Source organism: Aedes aegypti, chromosome 1 (genome assembly GCF_002204515.2).
Source record: "Aedes aegypti strain LVP_AGWG chromosome 1, AaegL5.0 Primary Assembly, whole genome shotgun sequence".
In the NCBI taxonomy this organism is placed as follows: domain Eukaryota; kingdom Metazoa; phylum Arthropoda; class Insecta; order Diptera; family Culicidae; genus Aedes; species Aedes aegypti.
In genome coordinates this window covers 53,084,129-53,112,098 of record NC_035107.1, presented here as the reverse complement: position 1 = coordinate 53,112,098, position 27,970 = coordinate 53,084,129, and the positions used below count along the sequence as shown (strand labels likewise).

Sequence of the window (27,970 nt, the reverse complement as noted above, 5' to 3'; positions counted from 1 at the left end):
TTCAGCTTAAATTACGGTTTATTTGGCAACACTTGCTTTGTTTCGTTTTTGTATCACAATTGCACACTTTTCGCTTTCTTGACCCAGTCTACTGGAACATTGTAATAAAGGACGGACTCTCTCTGTTAAGAATCCATGATTAATTATAATAAATAAGACTATGTCTCAGACATAGTTGTACGATAATTTACACCCTGTTAAGGAAATGTTAAGCTTTTAGCGTTATTAGTAGATCAGGTTGTCGAACCACTGCCAAACTTTGTCCTGGTTCTCGTCCACCACATACGTTATGCATTTGCCCTTGATTCTGAAAGAAAAGAAAATGCCATTGTTACGAGAACCTTTGAGCGATTGATTCCAGATACTTTTTCGAGCAGGCTACTTTCGGGTGTTCATGGCGGAAGCATTGGGGCTTGAGCAGGTTGAAGTAGGTATATCCGATCTGATTGGACACTAACGTGTTGGCGTTCTTGAGGCAGTTGTAGAACTGCTTGTCACAGTCACAATGAGATCTGCGAAAAAAGAATATGAAAATTATAACTTTGTATTTCATGAATGTTCATTCAGTCAACATACTTTTCACATGAGTTTGTTGATATTTTTTTGTTTAAAATTTTAAAATTTTCTTATCTTTAGTTTATGGTCCAAAGAATTTATGATTCTGGAGTAATGTTGGGTTCTATTGGCAACTTCAATCAGTTTAACGTATACCCAGCAAACCAGACATCGTATAAGGTACCGTGGGGCGAGTGGGTAATGGATTACGTATAGTTGGGATTCATCAAATTCTAGAGACTTTAAATTGAAACAAATGAGGTCGTGTATATTTTTTAACTTGACTCCCACCAAATATAAGCAGTATGTTGAAATTTATTTGTATGTAAAATTGAAGAAGAAAATACAGAAAAAGTTTTTGAAAAACGTCTCCTTACTTTTTACTTGCCCCGCAAGTGACTACTAGGGCGGTTAAAAATTCAAAAAAGATTGAAAATCCAGTCTTCCATATCTTTTTTAAAATCCTTATCAGGGCTTTTCAGCTTTCTCAGTGGTGATTTAAAGGTGGCCCAAAGACAATGAAAAATGTTCCCAATACGTTAGTACTGGAATGTAAGTACAAACTATTCATCTCATGATGAAAACTCATTCTTCATACCCTAATAAAGTTGCTAGAGAGAGCAATTAATTCCGATGGATGGGAGAAGAGATATTCATAAATTTAATTGCTATTAATTTCTTTGCGAAAATCTCTAATAAAATTGGCTCAAAAAGGATTGGGTTTTCAGCAATATCCTTCAAAAGGGTTTGAAAAATGAGTGTTTACTATGATGAGATGATAAGTTTGTACTTACACTACAGTATTGACGCGTTTTGAACATATTTCAAAATGTCTCCATAGTAATTCCCATAATAACCTTTGAATGGCCACCGAAAAAGCTGAAAAATTCGCAGAACACTATTCAAAAGATCATTCGAAAATTATGGCAAGTTGCAGGAATATTTGGAGAAATTCTAAATGACGGGAGAATCTATAAAAAAAATGCAGGTATTCCTGGAAGAACTCCAGGAAATATCCTTGCAGGAATGTTTCAATAAAATAATGGTTGAAGCTCCTGAACAAATTCAAGAAAAAAATGATCAATTTCAGCAGGTATGTATGGATAAATCTCTAAAATACTTTCTTGAGGAAACTTGTGTAAAAATCTTCAGTGGAATGTCTTTAAAAAATCCAGAAGAATTCTCGGGAAAACTGTTGTGTGCATTATTGTTAGTATTTTTAAGGACTATTAATAGTGAATTGTTTAGCGGAAATCGTTACAGAAACACATGAGAACTTTTTAGAAAGATCCTTCTAGATGAGCATAAAGAATGCATAGAGTAATTCCTTCATATATACATGAAAATATTGCTAGAATAAATCTCTAGGGGAATAACTAGAGTGACTCTTGGAAGAATCTGTTGAGAAATCAAAAGTAGCATTACCGAAAGTATTTCTTCAAAAAAAAAATCTTGGAGAAATATTTTGAGAGAAACACTTAGAGCAGAATTTTCAAGCTTTATGACTTGCGGAGCACTTTTTGAAATAAAATTGTTGCGCAAAGCACCTGTTTCTGATCCCAACTCCATTGAAAATTTGGAAATTATGACATGCGCAAATCCACCCTATTTTTCCTGCACTTCAATTCATTTTGTTTTAATCTTAAACCAAATGATTCTAACCTGAAGAAGATGTGCTTTTTTGATTAAGCAAACTGATTTATTTTGGCCTGGAATTGTGACAATTCGCATCCAAATGGACCTGTGTTTGGGTTTCCTACAAATATTCAAAAACATCAAAATATCAAATTTCATTATATTTTTTTAAATTATTGTTTTCAATTCAGACAACTAGGAATGTTTTTGTTGTGTGATATCTCCAATTTAGCCTAAAATTGTGTTTTATCGTCAACCATAATGTCGATAATATCCTAAAGTGAGAATAAATCAATGCCATCCCTCAAATTTTCAAGAACACAAATCCAGAAGAAATCCTTTAAATTCTATATAGGAACAATATATTAAAAGTTTCTTAAAACAAAGAAATTCTTGTAACACTCTCCGAAGAATTTTCCGATGATTTCAGATTCCTAAAAGAATCCAAGTAATTTATGAATCCCCGGAGAAACATTCTTGAAATGGTTCTTTAATAAGTGCATGGAGAAGGTAAAGCAGAAAATCCTTGTAAATACCGGATAAATGCCTGCAGGATTTTTCAGGCTTTTGTATGAATTGCCGCATTTTTTTTCTTAGATTTGTCTGGAGATATTCAATCAACTGCATTGTTTTCTAAGATAATATCTAAATAGAATTCATAAAGATATATCGACGCTGCCAGTGCCCTATAGGCATTAAAATCTAGCACTAACAAACATCCTTCCATTTAGGCTATCCAGGTTGTACCTTGGAATGACCTACCAAACTGGAAAGAAAAGAACTTATTTATTATCTCGCCTTCGAACAGGCCATGGGAGACAGTCGAAATTTTCGGAAAACCTATGAAACGTGCAATACGCCAAACACAGTACAACATTTTATCAGCGACTGTTCTACACTTAGATACTTTCAGATGCAGCATGATCCAAACCTGGCCCTCAAAGTCGCAATCTTGGAGGCTCCCGGTATGTTCAGATCTGCTATGCAGATATGCCTGGACGAGGGAGTATTTCCAGATGCGTGGAAGAGGCAGAGCCTGGTACTATTGCCAAAGGCGGGGAAACCACCCGGTGACCCGTCGGCGTATAGACCAATATGCTTGATTGACACGGTGGGGAAAGTGCTCGAGAAGATCATCCTCAACAGACTGTCGAGGTACACCGAGGGTGTAAATGGTCTCTCAGGCAACCAGTTCGGCTTCCGGAAAGGGAGGTCCACTGTAGACGCTATTCTGACGGTTAAGAAAACCGCTGAGATAGCACTCCAGCGTAAGCGGAGGGGTATTCGCTACTGCGCAGTAGTGACTCTGGATGTAAGGAATGCATTTAATAGTGCCAGTTGGGCGGCTATTGCTGATGCGCTCCTGCGTCTGGGGATACCCGAGTACCTGTACAAGATTCTCGGAAGTTACTTCCAGAATCGGATATTAGTCTATGACACAGAGGTGGGTCGGAAGTGCTTTCACATAACCTCAGGAGTCCCGCAAGGTTCCATCCTGGGTCCGGTGTTATGGAATGTCATGTACGACGAGGTGTTGAGATTAAAATTCCCGGCGGGTGTGGTCATCGTTGGCTTTGCCGACGATATTACGCTGGAGGTCTACGGTGAATCGATCGAAGAAGTGGAATTGACTGCAGCCCACTCGATTGCAATTGTGGAGGAGTGGATGAGCTCCAGGAAACTGGAATTGGCTCATCACAAAACTGAGGCTGTTGTTGTCAACAACCGAAAGTCGGTGCAGCAAGCGGTGATCAGTGTAGGCGACTGCACAATCACTTCGAAGCGCTCCGTCAAACACTTGGGGGTGATGATCGACGACAAGCTTACCTTCGGTAGCCATGTCGATTATGCCTGCAAAAGAGCCTCCAAAGCTATTGTGGCACTGTCCCGGATGATGTCCAATAGCTCTGCGGTGTACGCCAGCAAGCGTAAGCTTCTGGCCAGTGTCGCCTCGTCCATACTGAGGTATGGTGGCCCGGCTTGGGGCACGGCTTTGAGTACCAATAGCTACCGTAGCAAGCTAGAGAGTACTTATAGGCTAATGTGCCTGAGGGTTGCGAGCGCGTACCGTACCGTGTCACACGATGCACTCTGTGTCATCACCGGTATGATGCCTATTGGTATTCTGATCATGGAAGACATAGAGTGCTTCGAAATGCGCGGCACAAGAGGCATACGCAGGACTGCCAGACTGGCCTCCATGGTCAAATGGCAGCGCGCGTGGGACAGTTCCACCAAGGGAGTGTGGACTCACAGGTTGATTCCGAGGTTGGATATCTGGGTCAATAGGCGCCATGAAGAACTAACATTCCACCTAACACAGGTCCTTTCAGGCCATGGATGCTTTAGACAGTATCTACACCGTTTCGGTCATGCGGGTTCTCCCGAATGTCCAGTTTGTGCAGGTTTAGAGGAAACGGCGGAACACGTTTTGTTCGTGTGCCCGCGTTTCCGCACAATGCGTGATCGCATGTTTGCCACATGCGGTCGGGACACGACTCCGGACAATTTGGTCCAGAGGATGTGTGCAGACGAGTTTGGCTGGAATGCCGTTTCATCGGCTATCACCCACATTGTCTCGGAACTCCAAAGGAGGTGGCGTGTGGACTCGAGGAGTGACTAGTGCAGACGCTAATCAACAGGTGGTCCAAGGGTTCGCAGTCGGCTACGTAGGTCATACCGGTGCCCTACGGTCGAAATCGACCCTTACAGCGAAGTGGCCGCGGGGAGAACATCCTGGTAGCGCTGCTGTCGTGGCGCCGGCCTACTGGGTGGATACGAGCCTCTGGTTGTTCGGGGCAGGTGGAGGCCCCTTCGTCAGCAATCCCAGCTGGTGCTAGCTGATAGGGCCTGAGCCTTCAGTAGGTCAAATTGCGAAGCCCGCAGTATCAGTTCTTGATACCTGCGGTGCAGCTGGGCGCGGGCGTAGTGGTCGACCCTGCCCGCTTTCAGCGGACAACGGGAGGTGAGGACCACCTGGGAAGCTGGCAAAGCGCCAGCATGCTACCTTGGTGGACCCCCCTAAGCGTGTCATCGATGTTCGTTGCTGCATGGCTACGCAGCTAACCTGGAGGATGCGATGTGCAATAGCCCCTCTCCGAAGCAATGCCTTCTTGGTGGTCCCGGAGAGACGAAGGGTTTGGCGGCAATGGAAATGGTTTAGTGGGTCGGGGGTGTAGTCCTGTTTACTGCTTGCATGTAGTAAATGGTCCCTAACCCCACACGGCGTCTGTTGAGCAGATTATCCCCCCATTGCTTAGAAGGAAAAAAAAAGATGCAGCATGATATCATATCTATCAGTCATGCTCTTCAGAACGATGCAGTATGTGGAAGAACTCTTCTAAACTTCCTCAAGAAAGTTCTACTTTTCAACGAAATGGTCAACGCTTGAACCTTCGTCGATACGGATGTATTTGGAAGATCATACAACGCAACATAGAATTGATCTACAAAGGACATCACTACATTAGATTAGCAGTAGGTACCAGGTGCCCTGGGAGAAGTAGGCCGTCGACTGCTTTCGGATGCATTCAATTTCATCAATTTTTCATAAAGTTATAAGCATTTGAATTTAGGCAAAATTTTGCCTAGCTCAATCATTTTGCCTATCCCCTGTATCTATCTGAAGATATACGTGGAGAAATTCATGAAATAATATCGTAGAAAGTTGCTGCAGGAATCCCGACAAAATCTTTACTGAATCCTAGCTTCTAGGGGCCGTCTATAAATGACGTAGCATTTTCCGGCCAATTTTCGACACCGTAGTCTATTTTCCCATAGAGTAGGGTGGGGCAAAAGTTCGACCTTAGTGGTATAATCAAAGTTTCCAGGGAAACAATAGCAGTTGAAACAAAACAAATACCATACAGTGAACTTTCAACATATTGGCTATAATTTTGCTGAACAAACTTGTGTCAAAATATTTACACATTTTTAGTTATAACAGTTTCAAAATTGATTGTCTTAAACGAACTTTTGCCCCACCGGTGGGGCAAGAGTTCGAATCTAGTGTGGGGCAAAAGTTCGCTGGCTAAAACACAAAATATCGATTCTTTTATGACAGGCATACTTTACACCAGCCGTAAACTTAAGTTTGCCTAAAAATGCACACTAAATTTTCATCAAAAAATTGCCCTAAACCGGGTTAATTGTATTATACTTAAAAATAGCAGTTTTTCGCAAAACTAAGAGGAAATGTAAAATATTGGTGACAGTTTTCGCACAATCAGATAAATTTTGCTAAATTTGAAGATAATATGTGGATTTTAGGCAATTTGCAAATTTTTCCGTGAGTTTATACATGGGTCGAACTTCTGCCCCACTATGGGCCAAAAATTGTTTCCAAGCATTTATGTAAAAACTAATACACCTCAAAGCAACCTTATGATAGGCCTAGAAACGCTCTTACATAAAATATTGAAAAAGGTTTTATCTTCAATTGGTTCCATGCAACGAAAGTTTGACCAAAAATTACAATATTCACGTCAAAAAACAACAAATAGCCATAACTTTTCCAAATCTCAATCGATTTTTATGATATTTGGAGTGAAAGTCTCTTACTTGACTAGCATTTGAACCACCATGACATTTATAAGTTTTGTTTTGAATTGAGCTAGAAATCTTAAAAAGAAACTCTTACCCCACTCGAACTTTTGCCCCACTTTACTCTACCTAATAAATGGTTCGCCGCAAAGTCGTTTTCCCCTCTGAAATGCTTCGTTATTTATGGATGGGCCCTAGATGGAGTTTCACTAAGAGTTCATTGTGGAATCTATCCAAAATCCTTGATGGAATTGCTTGATGGAAATGCTCGAAGGAATTATTAGAAATATCTGTGAAGCAATAAAATAAAGAAATCACTGTAAAAATTCCTAAAAAAAACCTGTTGAAGATAAATATGAAGAGATATTCTTACATGAACTTTATGTATTTCAACTATGACTAACTCAAATTCTTGGTGGATCTACTGATTTTTTGGTACAATACTGTAGGGAACCCTCAAGAAATCATCGAAAAAAAACGGATAAAAATTCTCAAAGAATACCTAAGGAATTTCTGCAGGAATACTTGAAGAACTAAAAAAATGAATCTCTAAAAAAAAACCTTGTGAAATCTCTGAAATTATTTTTAGATGAATTCATACCAATAGAAGAAATCTTGGAAATTCTCCAGGAGGCATCTACTGAAGAATCTCTTAAAAAATTCCGTAAAATTCTGATTGGCTAGAGAAATTTGTGAAAATTTGGTGGCGCAGTCCAGAATATCAGCAGAAGTTGTGAAAGTAATACTATAATATAATACAAAGATCATTCATTTTCTAAAATATTTTTTTTTCAGCTACATTGTTTATAACTTTCTAGTTCATCAGAAATTTGAGATATCCGTTAACCCTCTAAGCCCCGGACAGACCTTTCGGCTGATTCTACGAAACAAATAAGTTTTAAATCAAATGTGGCTTTAACTACGATCGATGCGATGAGTTAGACTACCTAGGACTGTCACGATTTCCTATATTTGAAGCAATAATTTTATGCAAACATTGGAAAATTTCAAAGGAAATCAATGGAAAACTTTTGAAATTTCTTAGCAAAGTTCTGGAATCCCTGAAGGAGTTTTTTTTAAATGATTGTTCAATAAGTGCCTATAGAAATTCCTAGGAATTTATGGAGAACCTGCAGACAATTCCGGAAATTTATGGAGAAATCTCTGGCGTTTTATCCAAGTTTATATTAGAATCTCTTCAGATTTTTTAGCCTGAGAATATTTAATAAATAATTACTAGATTGGTTTCTAAAGAAAGACAAAAACATGAGGTCATGAAAGTAAACAGGGTGTTCGCATATTATCCGTACAAACTTTTGAAGGCATGTCTCTATGCAATCAAGATAAACCAAATGAGCATTTCTGCATGGTTCAACATCATAATATATCATATTCATAAGGAATAAGTTTCAAACATTTTTGATGTCAACTATTTGCAAAATTAAGCCAATATGTGAAGCGGTCTTATCGAATGCCATTTTTCGAGCTGTATGATTGAAGAGAACCGTCCTCAAATAGTGATTGGACTTTTGAATTCATGTTTTTTACAATTCAGGGAGAAAAAAATCTCTATAGAAATATCTGTGAAGAAAGCGGTGGGAAAATCCCTTAAAAACTTTTCGAATGTATTATTGAAGAGATTTTTTGGATGAAGTTCATGATCATGAACTTTGTCGATTTCTTGCACAAATTTCTAGTGGATCTACCGGGAAGTTTGTCGTTACACTATTTTAGGAAACTCTGAAAAAAATCTTGAGGGAATCGCCTAAATAAAATCCGATGAAAATCCTCAAAAATACCTCAGGGAATGAGTAAAGGAATTTCTGTAGAAATACTTGAAAAACTAAAAAATGAATCTTGAAAACACCAGAAATTATTTTTAAATAAATACATACTTAAAGAGGAATTCCTGGAAATGCTCCAGGAGGCATATTCGGAGGAATCTCTGAAAGAATTCCGTAGGATTCCGATGGAATCCGTAAAAATCGCTTAAGAAATTCCTCAAAAATTTGCATTTCTGTTAGAGCTCCAGCAGAAATTTTGAAAGCAATATCAAATTGTTCAGAAAATCATTCTTTGAGATATGCGTTAACCCTCTAAGCCTAGGGACCGACCTTTTATTTTCAATGGACTGGTGTTTCGAAACAAATAAGTTCAATCAAATGCTGTTTTAACTATGATCGATGGAAAGAGTTAGATTTCCTGCTAGTGTGGTTTTCAAACCGGAAATTCATGTCTGGGCATGTTTTTCAACCGAAAATAAGTGTTTCCTAGTCAATTCTACCAATACTCAACTAGGGTAGGTGTACCAGTTATGGCCATAGTGGTCCCCTATTTGGACATATGTGAAATTTCGGTAACATTCACATTTTTTATATTTTTGAATGTTTTAACATTTAGATACATCCTTTATCTTACTGCTAAAACACACAAAACTTTTCAAAATGTGAAGAAATTCAAGTTAACACGTATGGCGAAATAGGGAACCACTATGGCCATAACTGGTACACCTACCCTATTGGTTTTAGCCATGTTTAGATTAGTTTTGAGCTTCATACGTGTTTGTCTCCTGGTTCACCGGAAGGTACGGTCACTTCCGTTGGATATATGTTAAAATTGGCAATATTGAGAGCTGATGTATTGCATTGGGTTTCTGAGATGATTTCATGACGTTCAAGTAGGGTAGATGTACCAATAGTGGAGGTACTAAGCACTATTGAAGTTCATTTAACCGCCTAAATTCAAGAAGGGCATTTAATGTACATGTTAATGTTGTAACGGGAAGTAACGACCATTGACTTAATGAGAAAAAATATTTCATCGCAGTAATCCAAGGCATGTCAGTGAAAAATAATACTTCCACTATTGGTACACTGTTTCTTTTGTTGCGGTAGATGTCTAATTTGTGTTCCTATAGTTGCGGTATCCCTGGTTTTCTTATGGGATCCTCCATTATAGGAACACTTTACCGCAACTATTGGTACACGCAAGAACAGTTTTAGCTATTTTAGTGGTATTTCATCAGTTTTAAAGTAATTTGAACGCTCTTTTCAACTATTCCGTGTATAAATAAGCCAAGACGTCGATTGGCAGTGTCGGTTCTGTGGCTAATATAATCTTCTTCTTCTTTCTGGCGTTACGTCCCAACTGAGACAAAGCCTGCTTCTCAGCTTAGTGTTCTTATGAGCACTTCCACAGTTATTAACTGAGAGCTTTCCATGCCAATTAACCATTTTTGCATGTGTATATCGTGTGGCAGGTACGAAGATACTCAATGCCCTGGGAAGTCGAGAAAATTTTCAACCCGAAAAGAACCTCGACCGGTGGGATTCGAACCCACGACCCTCAGCTTGATCTTGCTGAATAGCTGCGCGTTTACCGCTACGGCTATCTGGGCCCCTAATATAATAAATCTAATATAATAAAATCAGTGAAAACGGCATTACTGCAACTATAGGAACACCCACAACTAAGGGAACACTTACCCTAGTCGCATCGTTGCTTTGGGTCAAATTCACATTTGTTACTTGGCCAAATGTGTATTTTTGCATTGATCTGTTACTGAAAATGGCGAAAACCTATAGTTTAATATTGGTTTCGTTGCTAAAGTTATAAAATATATGACTACGAAACACTTATTTCCGGTTGAAAAACATGTCCAACATGTCAAATGATGGCTTTGCTGCTTGCAGTTTCAAAGTGATAAAACTCAGATTCGATAGTTTATATTGGCTTGAAAAAGTATCACTTTACGCTGTATGCTGATACTTTTTCAGATGTGTCAGTGCAACACCAACTGATTTTCTTTGATTCCGTGAGATGAATTAGCAACAATCATCAACGACGCGCACAAATTTCAATGACAACCTACTTCGCCTCAAACTTATTAGTTTCTGAGCACCAGTCTACGCAAGGTTTGACCCGGGGCTTTGAAGGTTAAATTTATGATATGGCCAATCTTCAGACGATCCAGAATATCCATGGAACTACTTGTCCCATGTTTCCACAATTTACGGACCTTAAACTAGAAGAGTTCTGAAATCTATAAAGGAACATAGAAGCTATGCAGATTTTAGCGTTTTTCATCACGTGAAAAGTATGTTTGTTGGATGAAATTTAAAACAAACTCCCACCCACCTGGTGAAGTAACCGTTATTCTTAAGTCGATTGAACTGCTCTCCGGCTGCGATCGCCGCCGGGCACAGATCATGTGCCCGGCAGCAAGCATCCGTCATGTAGAAGAACCCGATGTCGTTCTCACTCTTGGCCTGGTTGCCATCTCCACACCAAACCGTTCCCGGATAGATAGCCTTGATGCGTTGCTTGAACTGGTTAAACAGTCCTCCGCCGTGGGTCTTGTGCGGCTTCGGCGGCCGTTTCGTCGAGCTGCTCGCTCCAATTCCAACCGGGGTCGTCGACGTCAACGATGGGGAGACCTGGTCAACGAAATGATTCGGAAGATTACGGATTCCCTTTGGGGTGTTGATGAAATGCGGATGGAATCGATGAGGCACCTTCGGTCCCAATTGGTTCGGTTTCTCAGACTGGCCATCTGCCTGGTAGTCCAAGATGTACTTGTACACTCCAAGCCGTTGGAGCACGTCCCGGAAGAAGCCTGAAACCCGCGAGGAGACGGTCGATGTTGAGCTGAGGGAGGTTTCATTGGAGGGGCCTTAGAGGTGTCCAGAAATGACCCGGAAAGTTGCCATCATCCACCAAGGAGAAAACGGAAAATGAAGCGGTTTTTATTTACAAGCGTGATATAGATATATTGCATTATGGTTTGAAACGACAATTCAGCAGGAATAAAGTTTTATCCCTGTTCTCGTTGGTACCGTGCTGCATCAATACCCGGACGCTTAAGAAGAGGCAAATGTTCAATCTCTCTTTTAAACAAGTTGTTTGCAAATTAGACCAAAATTCAATTTGGCAACTCACAGTTTTATATTTAAATTTGACGAGAGAAATAAATTTTAAATTAAATTTTATGGTACAAATAAGTCAATCATCGAAACAATCAAGCTTGTCTTTTCTTTAAATCCGGACACTTGTAACATTTCTTGTCTATATTCCCGGACGCTATTGAATCAAAATCCGGACAGCGCTATTATGAAACAAAATATTAGAATGAAATCTATCAAAAGTCTGCTTAAATTAAATCGTGTGTCACATTTATGAACCGTTGATGCAGGCATTTGCTTTATGATACTTATAAAAATGAAACATTTGCAAATTGGTGGTTTAATTTCCTCACCTGAATCGAAACAAATACGATTTGGCACTTGTTGATTGTACTTCACAATAATGTACTCACACAGTTTTTCTTAGCATAAAACTACCGTCTAATCACTCACAACACTTCAAGTATAACGTTCTCCAGTTTTTACTTAGATTTTCTTCTCAAATATTCACTCACAAGTTTAAAACATAGTGCTTTGAAATGATGTCCGGATTTAAAGCCACTTGCTCGTAAACCCAGACAGTCTCTTTAAATCAGTTTAGCACGTATTTAAGTCACTATTTACGACGATAGTGCTTCAGAATACCTAAACTTGTATTGGTTTCACTATTCTATTCAAAACACTTTCTGAATATTGCAATTTAAGAAAATTGTTGACAACTGAACGTTGTGGCGTATTCGTAGCCGCTCGTTCTGAAATGAGTCACACTGCGGAGAAACTACGTCCGTCAGGAGCAACTTTTTTATTTTTATTGATTATCAGGCAATGGTAACTAGATTACGAATGATTGTGAAATGATCCTTAATGTTGTAAGTAAAAGTTATCATTATATTTCAACAAATTATTTTATAATTGGCCATTTAATTAAAGAATAATAACAAAGTGTCTGGATATTGGTATTGTCCGGATTTTGATTCACCACGGTATCAGACCTATGATGTCTTCAGAAAAATGTATGTAATTTAATTTGACAAATGTTGTATAGGGTGGAACTTATTGAAGGCTTTAATTTTAAATAAAACTTTTTTGTTTCAAGAAATTTGTAAATGCGTTCTTCAGCAAACTTTTAGAAAACATTAGTTTTTGATCCGTTGAATCTTTTCCATGCTCCTCTGGAGCTACTCTGGAGATGGTATTGATCCTGAGTATCGTCATTTCAAGTCCGTCTTTGGTAGGCTTACCAGAAGAATATTTCAGAGAGGAGGACATTTTGCTATATTGGTTTTAAAAAAGGAGGACGTTACGAAAATTTACCATACCCGAACAAAAACAGAATTTAAAAGAGGACAATGTTTGTGAAAATGAATTGATAAATTGAATCATTTGTTAGAGAAACGAAATAATTCCAAAAAAGTTTCATGGAAGCAAAAACACGTGTTTCTGCATCGAAAAATCTTAATGGCAGATCAGTCCGCAAAAGCGGTGAAGAGCAGGCTTGATAATACTATTCAACATGGTCAGAGTTCGGTGGCATACTCTAGAGCAGCGTGATCCTTTAGCCTCTTTGCGAGGGAGATAACATAAAGAGTATTAGTTTGGTTGATAATTTTATTTTAATTCAATCCCCATACAAGGTAATTAAAATATACTTGTAAGAAAAGTGGTATCCTACTAATCAAGCATAATCTATGAAAGATTTTGATTTCTTTACTGTTTCATATTCGATTCTAGGCTCGTATAAAATGTACATCCACCATATATCTCATATTATTTTCAAATTGAAAATTCACAAACATGCAGAAAGGAAGTGTTGAGATTTCGTCAAACTTACCATTGGGTATAAAAGTAAAAAAATGCTTCATCCTTATTCAAGACTTATTATTTAGTCTATGAAATAAATAATCTGAAATCTAATCAATGTGAAATTGAATATTTCAAGAATTTGAAAAAGGAGGACATTTTCAGCCAACAGGAGGACGGGAGGACACATGATCAAAAAGGAGAACATGTCCTCCCAAAAGATACCATCTGGTAAGCTTAGTCTTTGGTCACTTGGTTCCCTACGTAAGTACAGCTGTTCTTGCAATAATGGAGTAACAACTGCGTGTGCTCAATCATGCTCATGCACTTTTTTTTCTAAGGATGGGCAAAACTCAATTACCAACAACTTCTTAGAAGATATTTTATGTCTAAAATCAAAGAGCAGAGAGAAAAAACTTGTTTTCCCGCTAAACTATCGATTCGAACCATTGCGCATTGTGTGTGCACATATTATGTGGGTGCATCAGTACAATTATAGTGACAGTGGCGGTTTGTATTTCGCCACCTAGACACCTCCGCCCTTTAGGAACAACGGTGCAGAAATACAATTCCGCGCCCTTTTTTTTGTTTCTTCACGCCTTTTACAAACGTATGTTACATGGGTTACGTGACGGTGCAAGGCGCTCTCACTCCTGATTCAATACCGGTGTGTGCATTTGTCCGGAATCGGTCAAGCGTGATCCTGGCTGGTGCCTGGTGCCGTAATTTGCACTTGGTGCCTACTTACTTTCGGAATATGGTGAAGAGTGCAGAAAATAGCTTTGGGAGTTTCCTTCGTCGTCGTAGTCTTCGATTTGGACCTAAAATTGATAAAAAAATGACTGAAATGACTATCAGATCACAGTAGGCGGTAAAGCGATGGTTGCTGTGATATATTATTAATTGTATCCATTAAAGTTTCACGTTTTTCGCACAGGTCATTGCCGGTTCCGCAATCGAATGGCCGGCCCATCAACTCTGACACGGAGAATTAATTTGGAAGTGTTCTAAATAATTAGTGTTTCAAAATGTTTGCTTAAAGTCGTTCAACGGAAAATTAAAGCGTTTTTATTTGTCGGGTTAGTTACTTCCTCATATGGTGCGATGATCACGATATTAATTAACTCCCACCGCTGTATTTGGAAGTTGGTAACTGACGATTTCTATCTTACTTGAATTTTGATGGCATTTGAGAATACTAATAATCCTGTAATGGTGTTGCACCATTATTGACTAATATTTATGGTCATGAGGTGTTCATAATCGTGGTACTACTGTTGAGAAATTTTGATGGGAAATTTTATCATTACAATTACTCATTACACCCATTTGTATCAAATAATTCAAGCGTGTGCTAGAATAAGGGCGTAAGTCGCATGATCGATTTCTCTTCATCGATCCTCTCTTCTGTGAATAAAAGTGACAAGATGCAAGTTTGTTAGCATTTTTTCGCTACAGACTGCTTGGCAGCGATACATTCTTGCGTCTTGAGGTGAAAAAATGCTAACAGAAATTTCCATATAGCGTTAAACGCCTAGAGGTATACAGCGCGCTATAAATGTTCCGGAAACCATTCAATTTTGTTCAATTTATACTCCATTATCAAAGTTACCCCAAAACAGAAAACCGACTTTCGACTATATGAAAAATAATATATCCATTCAGTATAAATCTTTTGGCAATCTATCAAGTGCAATCGAGGGCTAGGATGTCAGTACTTGTTTTAAAAATATAAATTGTAATTCTTTGAAACAGAATGCATAAATATTGAAGTTTTCTTCGAAAAATGATTGTTTTATGTTACTGCATTTAAAGGACGTTTACTCAACATTTGCATCTCAAATGCAAACAGCAATACTATTAAAAACGCTAAAAGTTCAAGTATTACTAACTAATATTTCGATAACACCATATTTTTCGCATTTTTTATACTTTTAATCTCTGTGCATTCAGATCGAGTTGTTTAGTCGAATTATGTAATGATAAAAACTAGATGTAAACTAGCCTCGTATAGCTACAAAAAGTGACGAGAATAATAAGAAAACAGTTTTTTATTAGATACTAGTGGTCCCGGCAAACTTCGTCTTGCCATCAAGTAGGCTGTTAAAAAACGTCATGGCACGTCTCATACTAAATGACAATCCCGTCCACTCTCACTGTTTCGACTATCATGGTGAATATCCTGAGCATTTTATACACACAAACACGTCGGAGCACTTCAGGAACATAACTACGGAAGAATTTTTGAAATCCGATAATCCGTTCTCCAGCCATTTCGTGACATACAAACACCATTCCATTTTTATTTATATAGATAATGTTTTTCGCTCATAGGTAGTTGCCTTTTATTGTGTAAACAAACGCTTAGAATGAAACAGAGTTTTAAATTAGTCATCCTGGGATCTGTGTACCAACCACTATTATGAATAACCGCTAGCCAAGGAGAAGACGAGCTCAATGGACAAAAACAAGACATTTATTTTTACCATGAGTTTATCAACTGTTTTATCTCGGAATGCCAAAGAAACTATATAGCAAAGACAAAATAAAGACATAGTAGTTGGTTTCAGAATGAGTGCTGTTCTTGTTTTTACAGACGCTAGATTTCACCTATCAGTTCGAGAATAGTGAAGGTCGATGAGGAAAAAAATGGGGCCTTCCTTAGCCGAGTGGTTAGAGTCCGCGGCTACAAAGCAAAGCCATGCTAGGTTCGATTCCTGGTCGGTCCAGGATCTTTTCGTAATGGAAATTCCCTTGACTTCCCTGGCCATAAAGTATTACCGTACCTGCCACACGATATACGATTGCGAAAATGGCAACTTTGGCAAAGAAAGCTCTCAGTTAATAACTGTGGAAGTGCTCATAAGAACACTACGCTGACTAGCCGGCTTTGTCCACGTTACTGTCAATAATAAGAAGAAAAACAAAAGGAACGGATGCAGTGATCCCTGGAGGACTCAATGGAGTGGTTCTTGGTTAAAACTTCAAGGAAATAACAAGAATCTTTGGAAAAGTTCCTCAAGAAATCCCATGGATGAATTCAAGGAATTATCTTAGAACAACATCTGAAGGAACGTTTGGGGGAATCCCTGGAAAAATCGCTACAAAAACTCTCAATGAAATTAATGGAGAATTCTCTCTAAGATTTGGTTTTGGCTTGGTTCAGAAGACCCTTGATTTAGAAGACCCCCGGTTTTATGAACATTTTACATGTAATGTATACACTTTTCGATCCAGATTTACATGATCTTTGGTTTCTTTTTGTAAGATATGTTACACTTGAAAGGCATTTACAGTGGACATTCCAAAACGCGGCTTGACTCTATTTCTAGGCTAAATATCGGGTCAATTGAACTGATTGCAACTTTTGATTAAGAATTGTTGAAACATTCGATTATTGAATGAATTAATGAATTTAAAACTGTCTATATAAAACTATCATTATAAAAGCTATGAGATTCAAAATTTTGCCACCATGCGGCACTAGTGAGCATGAAACATTTGTTTTTCAGTTATCTTAGGATCCTTGCCACTTAGAAAGATGGCGCCTCCGGCAAAGTTGTTCATTAGCTCAAGGGCTATCATTATAAAAGCTATGAGATTCGAGATTTTGCTACCAGGCGGCGCTAGTGAGGATGAAACTTCTGTTTTGCGAATATCTCAGGATCCTGGCCACTTAGAAAGATGGCGTCTTCGGCAAAGTTGCTCATTAGCTCAAGGACTATCATTATTCTAACCAAGAGATTCAAGATTTTGCCACCAGGCGACGCTAGTGAGCATAGAATTTTTGTTTTGCGGATAGCTCAGGATTCTGACCTCTTAGAAAGATGGCGTCTTCGCAAAGTTATTCAGTAGCTCAAGTACTATCATTATTCTAGCCAAGAGATTCGAGATTTTGCTACCATGCGGCGCAAGTGAGCATATAATTTTTGTTTTGCGGATAGCTCAGGATTATGACCATTTAGAATAATGGCGTCTTCAGCAAAGTTGTTCAGTAGCGCTATCATTATGTTAGCCAAGAGCTTAGAGATTTTGCCACTAGGTGGCGCAAGTGAGCATAGAATTTTTGTTTTGTGAATAGCTCAGGATCTTGACCGACTAGAAAAATAACGCCTTGAGCGAAGTTGTTCAATTCTTGTCTAGAGATACAAGGTTTTTCCACCACGCAGCGCTAGTGAGCATGTTTTTTTTTGTTTTGCGTATATCTCAGGATTCTGACCACTTAGAAAGATGGGGTCTTCGACGAAGCTGTGCGGTAGCTCAATGGCTTTTATTATTGTAGTCAAGAGAATTGAGGTTTTTCCACCAGGCGGCGCTAGTGAACATGAGACTTTTGTTTTACGTATATCTCAGGATCCTGGCAACTTGGAAAGATAGCGACTATTGGCTTTCATAAGGATTTCATACAGTTCTTCGTGGAATTCTCTAAAATAAATTTCACAAGCTTTTCACATGAGATTACTCCAGAGTTTCTCCTGGCATCTGGCAATGAGGGTTTCGAAGTAGCGTTATCCGGAGTAACATTTATCAGTTTTTTCTAGATATTTATTAAAATTTCAAATGCAAATTGTGCAAGTTTTACATGTTTAATACAAGTTCTGGCACTCATCGTATGTGACTATATACCGTATTTAGTGTACCGTAAGTTTAACCCTCAAAAGATGATATGGGGTAACATGCAAACTGTCATTATTAACTAAAATCATCGCCCCTGAAACCACACTATTACAAGTTATTTACTTTTTGAACTATTTGATAATTAAAAACAACTTGAACCGCAGAATACGCCTAAAGGTAGGCAATTTCCTAAGGAAATTTTAAATTCTTCATAGTAGTACTTCAATTTTGCTGAATTGAAAATACTTACGGAAATTTTGAAAACTTAAACGTTTTTAACGATGCCATTTCCTTTGATTTTATCATTTGCAGAACTTATGTGAGACAATAATCTTTGGTAGTGTCATTCACACTCAAGAAAATTGCTGTTGCGAAAAGATGAAACCCTAAAGGTCGTATTTTGGGCCCCTTAAGGAAGTGATATCAGTTTGTTGTCTCAATTAATTTATTGCACAGCGTAACCAAGTCAAAGAACATGCCAAAATGTAGAAAAAGTCTTCCTCTACGAGATTAAAATGCCCATGCGGTCATTTAGGATTCAAAAAGCGTCGAGAATAATTGAATTGAAAAGCACTGTTTTTCATTATTTTGGACTCACCAATACATTTTGGACCCTCAAAGTATATATTTTGGACCCCCGGCATTTTTTATCGTTTGGCGACAAAGTCCACGACACTGGTTGTATAATATGCTTGCCCATAGATTTATCAATCGATTGACAATGGAAAACCGAAAAAAAATCTACGTTTTTCATTCAGAAATGTGAAAAAAGTTTTTGGTTACATTTGAAAAACTTCTAACGGCTTCAATTTCTGTGTGTAACGTGTTGTAAAGGTTGCATGGATGAACCGATTAAATTAAATAAATTTCAGATAACATAAATTTCCTATGTACAAACGGTTGATACAAGTGTGGAATAGTCCAATCTTTCCAAATTGCATGCGAATTGAGTTGGTCTTTCGATTTAATCTGGGAAATTTGCAGGAAAATGGCCCAGGGGGTCCAAAATATAATGATTACCCTACCCACTCAACTCAGTTTTTATAAAAACTTTAGTTTTTGTTAGCTGATGAATATAAAAAAGAGAAGCACCTATAACATATTCTATAGATAAATCGTTAGTTCGCTAATAATTTTTATTTCGTTTTACGTTATTTATTCCTGCAAGGAATCCAACAGAAACTTATGATTCCGGTTGAGATTCTTTCATTCCTTCAAGTACTTGACACTTAGTCACTTGAAAATTAGTTCCAAAAATACTCAAAATATTTCATCAAAGCGATTACTTCAAAACACAAAGAAATAAAGCATAACTGGCAAAACTTTCTCCATAATATTGTTATTATTATATTCATAATCATAAACGAGACTTTTATTCATTGGTTGATTCATTTCGTAGTTTTCGCCATGAACTATTCCAAGAATTTATCAAGGATTTTAAGTTTTGTATGTAGTATTAATCTAAGTGTTCCACTAATGATAAGTCGATGAATATCTCCATAAGTTGCTGCAGTTGTTTCATTCTGAATTTGTAACTCGGAGGCTCATGGGATGGGAAAATCTACAGGGTCGTCTAGGACATTTCAATCACCCTGATACACATGCCGTTCTCATGGTATATTTGAGCAGGAGCAGTGTTTGGAAAACTGTCCAAAGAAGTTTGAAAAGACGATGGAAAGGCAAACAGAACTATGGAAGTAAAAGGGGGGGGTCTCTGTTGCAGTAATCCACGAAAGGCGAGGCTTGACGGTTCCTTTGCGAACCCGGAAGACGATTCAAGGATAAATAGGTGAACAGATCTTAACTCCAGGCTGCTCTTTCTAAGAATGCGCTACACCTGAGGCTATTCAATTTTACAATTTATTAACCTTATTGATAGTGACGTCACAATATGGGTACTTGCATGCTTTTTGTGGTATAGATCTTCACCGGTGGTTGCTGGCCTGAACTTGTGGATGTTGTTCGATGAACGTAACGGACCTCGACCTTGGGACTGCTGGTCGAATGGTATGTTTGCTGGATTGAGCTTTTCTGGCGAGGGTCGGAAGATGGCCGACGGAAGGGTGATGCTTTACATTGCGCAACCTCGTGGCCAAAAGCAATGGCGGCGCGGCATCTACCTCCAAAACGAAGCGATGGTCACACAGATCGATTCTGGAGCAAGGACGACTCGCACGGCCTTCTAGATGGCACATCTACGACACTACACTGCAGGAAACTCAGGAAATGACATAAAAGAAAAAGGTCCCAGGAGAGGACCTGGTCATCACAGATTAGTACCCTATGACGTCACTGAACCTAACCTCTAACTAGCACTTCTCGTATCACTGATAGTAGCATACCTTTTTCTTGTTTAACGTTTGGTTAAACGTCGTGTTCGTTCATTGTACTGTTGTATGTTCATCGTATTGATAACTTTAGCTATAAGATCAACACATTTTAACATTTAGGATGTAGTTTTAGATAATCACTACTAACCATACTAACACATTTTAACGAATTACTTTCCGTACTATTACTAACAAGCTATTGGCACAATTTTTAACGTTTAACTGATCCTATTATTAGAAAAGAGACAACATTAGATATTAAAAACGTTCACCAACAATTAGGTTTTATACAAATCTAACCTCAATATTCACTTTTTACACACGCGCGCTACTTCTACTCCGTTCAAGGATCACTGATAATAAAGAGAAAGATCGCCGCATTCCAGCCTCCTTTTATATGAAATGCCGTTTTACATAAAATTAAGCATTTTCCAATACATGTTTGCCCATCCTGTTGCATACCAACACCATCTCTGGGCAGTTATTAAATCAACAGGGCTGTGGTTTGTTTTGCCTAGCCTCAAACTGCTCGAATTATACGCATCCTAATTGGAATGGTATGACGTGAAAGCGGAACACTCACTCACTCGTGTTACTGTCATCCAGTGAGTGGGTAAGCTCCAAGGTTTTTTATGATTTCCAGGGTCTCATTAAGGGGGGAAATAATGGTTAATCGCTTGTGGTGGAGCCAGCAAGTACGCATTGGAACCGAACGGTTACAAATTCTTCCAGGAATTATGCTCAGAAATTGTCCAAAGATAATTTTGAGTGCCAATTGTTTAGCAGCAATCAATTCAAGTTTTTTCTCATTTACTTTCAATTTCATCCAAATCTACTTCATGAAAATCCTTTGAAGATATTTTTTATCATCTCTCTACTCCAAGACGCCAAGAATTTCTCCCAGATCACTGAATTTTCCGTTCAGAGATTCATCTAAATATTAAAATAAAAAAAATTCTCTAGTAACACCTTCAAACACTAACAGTGATTTCCTCAGGAGCTCTTCATGGAATTTCTATACGCACAACCTGGGAGGGAGAAACCGATACGAAATTTCTGTACGTCATAGTGAGCCGAGATTCTGCTGTCACGAACTGTCACTGTGAGCCCGGATCTCAAACAATGGACAAACTTGGAAAAAGCGCGTAATTGACCAAAACATTTTTTGGCATTTCATCAAATGTGACAAAAAATCGATTGATAAGCAGTATGTATGCCTATTCAAAAGTAATGTCACGATAGCACCTTTTATTCTGATTGAATATAAAGTACTTAAATACGCAGCATTTTATTTTTCTAATGAAAACGAAAATGAAATGAATAGAAAACTTTGGCCCTTTTTCAATGTTTGTCCGAAAAGGTGGAAGGTACACAACAAAAGAAAACTAGCGATTTTCATCAAATCTGCCTTGATTGTCGTTGGCAAGCTGGAGTTTTCTTGCAGTTTGAAAAAAAATCATGTCATATTTCGTGTGTAGTATCGGTGCCTCCCTCCCAGGGCACAACATAACAAACTCCTCCAAAAATTATAAAAATAATTTTATGCAAACTTTTTCAGAAATTCTGTCATGAACGCCCTAAAATAGTTGCTTATTTTTTTCTTAGAATATACCTTGCGGTAGTATGTCGTATCCGAGATGTAATATTATAAGAAAACTTTAAAGGTATACCGTAGACGAGTTCGTGAAGGTGTTTTAAGAGTATTCATGTATGAATCCCAGTAGAATCAGTTGAAATTAGCACTGGATGAATACCTCGACTGTTTTCTGGAGAAGTAAGAAGTATTTTCAGTTTTATTTTTTGTAGAAATTCTGAGAAAAATATATGAGAGTAATTGCTAGGGATATCCCATGGCTTATTTTTAATGAAATCAATGTTATATAATATGTAAAAACATTGGTATAACTTCAGAAGAATATAAAAAATGATTCTTGATTCTCAAAAATTGAAACTACAGTCATAGATAACAGACGTCTAAATTTGATTGAACAACTGTGTAAGACAATTAACGATAATTTTATTTAAATGGCAACACAAGTAGCAACATCGTGGTGATGTTATCGCTAAGTTCCCATGGCGATATCAGTGGTGAATATGAAATATTTCAAGATACTTATATTCACCACTGTTCGTCACAATACGCTGTGCGGCGGCGTTAGTGATGTCAACGTCTTTCAGTTTGAATATATACACAAGTTTTCAGAAGATTTTTGTTCTAGCACAAACATCTACATTCAGCAATTTCCAGATAACTTTTGAAGCGATTCTTGAAGGAAGCCATGGAGTTATTCATGACAGAATCCCAAGAGAGTTTTTGGAAGTAATTAATAAGGGAATACCTAGAACAATCACTACAGATGCAGTCAATTACAAAAGTTATTATGTCTACTCCACGTTTAATATTGAAATAATAATATATTTTTTAATCATACTCTAATCCAAACCGCGAGTTTGACGTGTCCATAAAATTACCGACGAAAACCATCCACAATTTGTATTAGAATGCAACACTTCAATAGCGATTTGTTTCTTTCAGAAATTCGTTTAATATTGCCATCTTAAAAAACGAGTTTTTTCGCTCTTCAGTGATAATCTTTGAATGATCTTAGAACAGCATATGAAATAAAATGTGAGACAAAAAAAAATCACTTCAATTTTAAGTACAATTCCATTTTTTTTTTGAACAATTTTAAAATCAAAATGTCTTTTAAATCGAGGTATACCTGTATTTCTGCAGGATTTATCGGATGTATAACTGAAGTAAGTTCAGGCTATATTATTGGAATGTTTCTTAAGGGACCGGTGAATAATTTTATGGGACAATGAAACCCTGTACAGGTCGGACTCGATTATCCGGAGACTCGATTATCCGGGATTCGATTATCCGGAATTTTAGACTCGATTATCCGGAATATGTTTTTTGATGTTCTTGTTTTTCAATTTTTATGCATGAATCTGAGATAATTTGGTATTGCTATATACAACATGAATACTGTTCCTAGAAATAACTTCTGGCTACGCCACCGCATCATATAAATAAAACAACAAAAAAAGATAATATTTATGTTCTTTTATCGAAGATTTCAATTTTTTTTCTTAGTGATTCGATTATCCGGAGCGAAAAAAGAATTCGATACTCCGGATAATCGAGTCCTACCTGTACCAATAATTCTCACTTAACACATCATGGCACTCCGAAAAATTTCACTTACAGACTTATTTCACTTCTTTTTTCGTGTCTTCTTCAAAACACTTCTCACTTTTCATTCGTCGAACTATTCTATGGGACGAAGGCGGCGTCAGAAAAACGATTCGAAATAAAACACTCGATGTTCTAAATGTTATCAGATGACTGGCAGGATTCGCCAAATGTGGGGTTTAGAATTGATGTTGGCAAACGGGAGCAACACCTAAAGTTCGACGCGCTACTTTTGACGTTACTGGAAGAGTGGCGTGTTGGTTTACGCTATGCCTACTAGATTGGCTGTTTTACGATTGGGTGTCATCTTCACATTCTTTGGCTACTATGTTGTCACTAAGAGTTATCATAATGCCACTGGGAGCAAAGGGTTACAATACAACGAATCAATACCACACAGAACCTCATTAAAATCCTAGAGAAATGTATTGGAATAATTCACGAAGAATCGCCTGAAACAGTAATCGGACATATATATGAAGGAATTATAGAAAAAAAATCAATGGAGAGATCTTTAAGAGCATATGAATTTCTTGGACAAAATTCTTACACTAGGAGTATATTTGGAGTAATCTTTGGTAGTTGAAGAAAGTTCAGGATAAATATTTGAACAGTAGCTTTTGGACGGCAGGGCATCTCGGAGCACAACATAGATAAATTTCTGATCTAGGGGGAGGACAGCATTGCTCTGAGCAGGCTATGCGACATCGAGCAACTTTGAGTTACTCACAATTGCTCAGAAATAGCAACGAAGCAGTCAATGCATGTCTCCTACCATAGACATTGTAATGCTCTTACTGTAGATATGCTTCAAATTGCACCGAAACGTCTGGTACAGGAGTTCAATACTTTGGGATTTGATAAGAGCAGTTCTTATCGATTATCGTTTCGAATAAAGTGCAATTATGCGCTTTTTTCAATAATATCTAGTACGGTCTGTCTGAAGGCTGTCTAATTGTGTCAAAGATTTAAAAAACATGGCGTTCGTTATTAAATATTACCTCTACTACATTTAAGCAGTAAATGACAGTCATGTGGTGTATTAATCAATTGATTGAAGGCTCCTTCAAACAGATCAGTATATTTGCCGTAGTTCTGTTGATTTGTAGAAACTTACCTACAACATGTACTTTTCTATGATTTTTTTGAGATCAATGCTAAGAAGTCGTCACAAAAAATGCAACGGATTCATAGTTTGTTTCATTTTAGGGGACATTTATTGCAATTAATTGATTCAATAAAGCTTCTAAAGCACGCCCCAGTATGATTCAGATAAAAGTCCAGCTGTATCCAAACTAATCTCAACGAAGGTGATTTCATTCAAATATTCCACTTACAAAAAGAACTCTGACTAGAATTTTCGACTCCGTACGGCATTACGCGAAAAGTTTTCACAGCGAAACAAACAAACCGACACTTGGTTGCTATGTTCACTTGAAGCCGAGTCAACCGAGTTACTCAGAGTTACTCAAAAGCTACTCGCGGTGTAGCTCAAGATCAGTAGGCTGTTCCGCCCCTTGTTTCTGATCAAGTACTGGTACAAATCCTTCAAGAATCTATTTTTCCCATACAGTTTAAAATTCGTGCGTGCCATGAACTACAGCCAACTGCCCTTTACTCAATATGTCGTGTCTCGATATCGAGTTAGAGAATTAGTGTATCATAATGGTCCCTTGAATCGCATTTGCACTGGTTTCGTGTTCTATAACTTGATACCTCCATAATTCGATGGTCCCTTCAAAACCAAGTTAGAGAGTAGGTTGTATATATTTTTGGCCAACATAGGCCTTTGCCATGAAGGTCTGTTCCAACGAACTTATTCCAGGGAAATAATTTTCTGTTTCACGGGATTTTCGGACCCCGAGATGTTATATTGCATTGAAATAAGGCTGATACAAATATTAATTTTCTTTTATGTCCCCCCCCTTTAAAAATCCGAAAATTTTGAAGGGGAGAAAAATAAAGATTCATCATTTTTTTGACAATCAGTTAGGTTTTTTTTAATTTTTAGAGTAAAAACCAGGTAAAATAATGATCCAGATGACGATTGAAAAAAAGCTTAACAACTATCGTTAAAAATAAAAATTCGAAAAAATAACTTTTTTTCATTTTTATTTTTTTGTTCCTTATTTATTTTTATCCCCCCCCCCTTCGTACCTTCCAAGTGGTCTCATAAAAGAAAATTAATATTTGTATCAGCCTAATAATCAAGTAAAAAGTGCTTGACAGGCCTATCTTCTAAAATGGAGCTAACGTGACAAATTTAAAAAATGATGGCATAAATCTACTAATAAATATTGAAAGAAGTTTAAATTTTTTTGTTGACTGAATTAGATTCCACCTGAAAAGTTTACGATAAAATTTGCTTATTTTTTTCTGAGAATTTCCCAGGATCTCAGTAAATTACAATTTTATTTCCCATTTCCCGGAAACTCAAGTCCCGCAAAAATTGGAAACTCTTAAATTTAAAAAAATACGACGCAAAACAATCCCCAAATAAATTCGAAGTTATTTTGTAGGGTGTTAGAAACAGTTTTAATAAAAAACACTAAAAAGATTTTGCAAGAATTACGCAAGACATTTTTAGTTGAAACTGATGAAATTTTAACGCATACCTTTTAAGACAGATTAACATAAAGTTTTGTGACATGATACTCATACCCATTATTTATTATCGAGCTTCAATTTAGCTAACTATCACATACCACAACATTCTCCACTGGACTTCCACTTTGCGAATGATCCGCATTCATCTGCTCGCTGAACAGCAACTCCAAGTCCACATTCTCGTCCAGATCCATAAAATCGCTGATCGGTATAAGATCAGGTTCCAAGAACGTAAAATTTTTAGTCCCAAAATGCTTCAACTTCACCATCACTGTACTGATCCCGACACTGTCCGCTTCATTTTCCGTCGTATTCCCGAATTCGCCGTCTGTGGTGATGTCCACCACAGGAGTCGACGCTTCCCTCGATTCCAACTCCTGATGCTGGGTTGATTCTTCTTCATCGATCTTCGTTACTTTCTGAAACCTTTTCACCGGATCATTGTGAACCACCGAAAGCAAGGAACCCAGTACAATCACCACTATCAGCACGATCTTCTCCACCATCATGGGATTTGATGCCATCCTGGCACCGCACAGCACTCTACTAAGCCTTCGCCAACACTATCGATCAGTTTAAGAGCTTTCTTCATGCTTGTCTCCGCGCACCAAAGATCATATCTTGCCCTTTTCCGACACGCCCCCTTAGTTGACGTTCCGTGTAACGCAATCACAATCAACGAAACTGTTTCACCGGAAAGAATGCACACTTCCGATCGCACTCGCTCGCGACTATCGAGTAACAGAAAATTCCTTACGATTCTGCGATCATCCACGTGGAGTCCAGCCAACGGTCATACCGATATATCCTTGACTCTACGTTGCTCAGCAGCTTCACTTAGACTTGTTCTTCTTCTTCGGCACGATCTTTACCGCAACATGAGAGATTATACATCCGATTCGAGCTCGGTACAACAAAGAATCATATGTACAATAAATTATTAAATGGCAATCCGATCTGATGATGAAGATGCTGCTGCAGTCAGGTCAAATATGCATGCGATGGATGGACTGATGAAGATCTCGGGGATCTCGATGAATGATGAAGATGCCCAATTAGTTCCAGCGAGACTTCCGCGTGAGAATTATACTGACAAAGCAGCACGCGGTAAATGTAGAACCGTACCGTAGGTGCTCGCGACGAGGGGTTGATTGGCTCGATTTTGATTTTGGTCCGATCGAAGCAATCCGTTTCGGTTGGTGGTTGGAAATGGACTAAAGTGGGTGTATGTTGTGCTGGGTGGAAAACTGTTTGTTGGGCTACTACAATGTTCGGGCGTTGTGATTCAAGCGTGGAGCATGGCCTTCTGCAAGGTTTCGCCCGCCTGCCTGGTCTGGTGAAATGGGTACCTTGATAAAGTAAAACTATAACCTGCTACGATAGCGAAGCTAGGAAGGTGCGGTGGAAGCGAACCGCACCGGGCCCTGAGCACCAAGGGTTCCCAAAATCGTGGGGCTCGGGAGGACCGTTGTCTTAGGCGTTCACATTTTAGGGGTCTTCACAAAAATCAGTTCATATTTTAAAGTTTCGAAGTTTTCGGAACAAAAACATTATTGGTACGTTAGAGTTTGGTAATAGTAGGTATATTTATTTTTGCATTTGCATTAGTAAGTTTTACGATGTCGCGGCGGTACAAACCTATATTTTGAGGCCCCCAAAATGCGTCCACACTGGACCCCGAAAACTCTAGCCACGCCACTGACCTACTATGCAACTGCTGCGGTTCGTTTGTTATTGTGTTTTGTCCGGTTCGTGGTTGATGAGCAGAAGCGTTTAACTTCTGG

At 38.1% G+C, this 27,970-nt stretch overlaps 1 protein-coding gene across 3 annotated transcripts; it reads right to left on the bottom strand.

Moving 5' to 3' along the window:
- On the bottom strand, nucleotides 1–27,411 carry LOC5568409. 3 transcript variants are annotated; one of them, XM_021850494.1, is made up of 6 exons: nucleotides 26,285–27,411; nucleotides 14,182–14,254; nucleotides 11,247–11,404; nucleotides 10,870–11,168; nucleotides 366–512; nucleotides 1–307 (listed from the first exon to the last, which is right to left on the bottom strand). In XM_021850494.1, the coding sequence occupies exons 1-6, from the start codon at nucleotides 26,708–26,710 to the stop codon at nucleotides 226–228; spliced, it is 1,185 nt and encodes a 394-aa protein (XP_021706186.1). In that variant the 5' UTR covers nucleotides 26,711–27,411; the 3' UTR covers nucleotides 1–225. The 3 variants fall into 3 exon arrangements, with proteins under 3 accessions (XP_021706186.1, XP_021706095.1, XP_021706146.1); XM_021850403.1 differs by having other exon boundaries at nucleotides 10,870–11,404; nucleotides 26,285–27,410; XM_021850454.1 differs by having other exon boundaries at nucleotides 10,870–11,347; nucleotides 26,285–27,410.
- Between the last annotated feature and the right edge of the window lie 559 nt (nucleotides 27,412–27,970).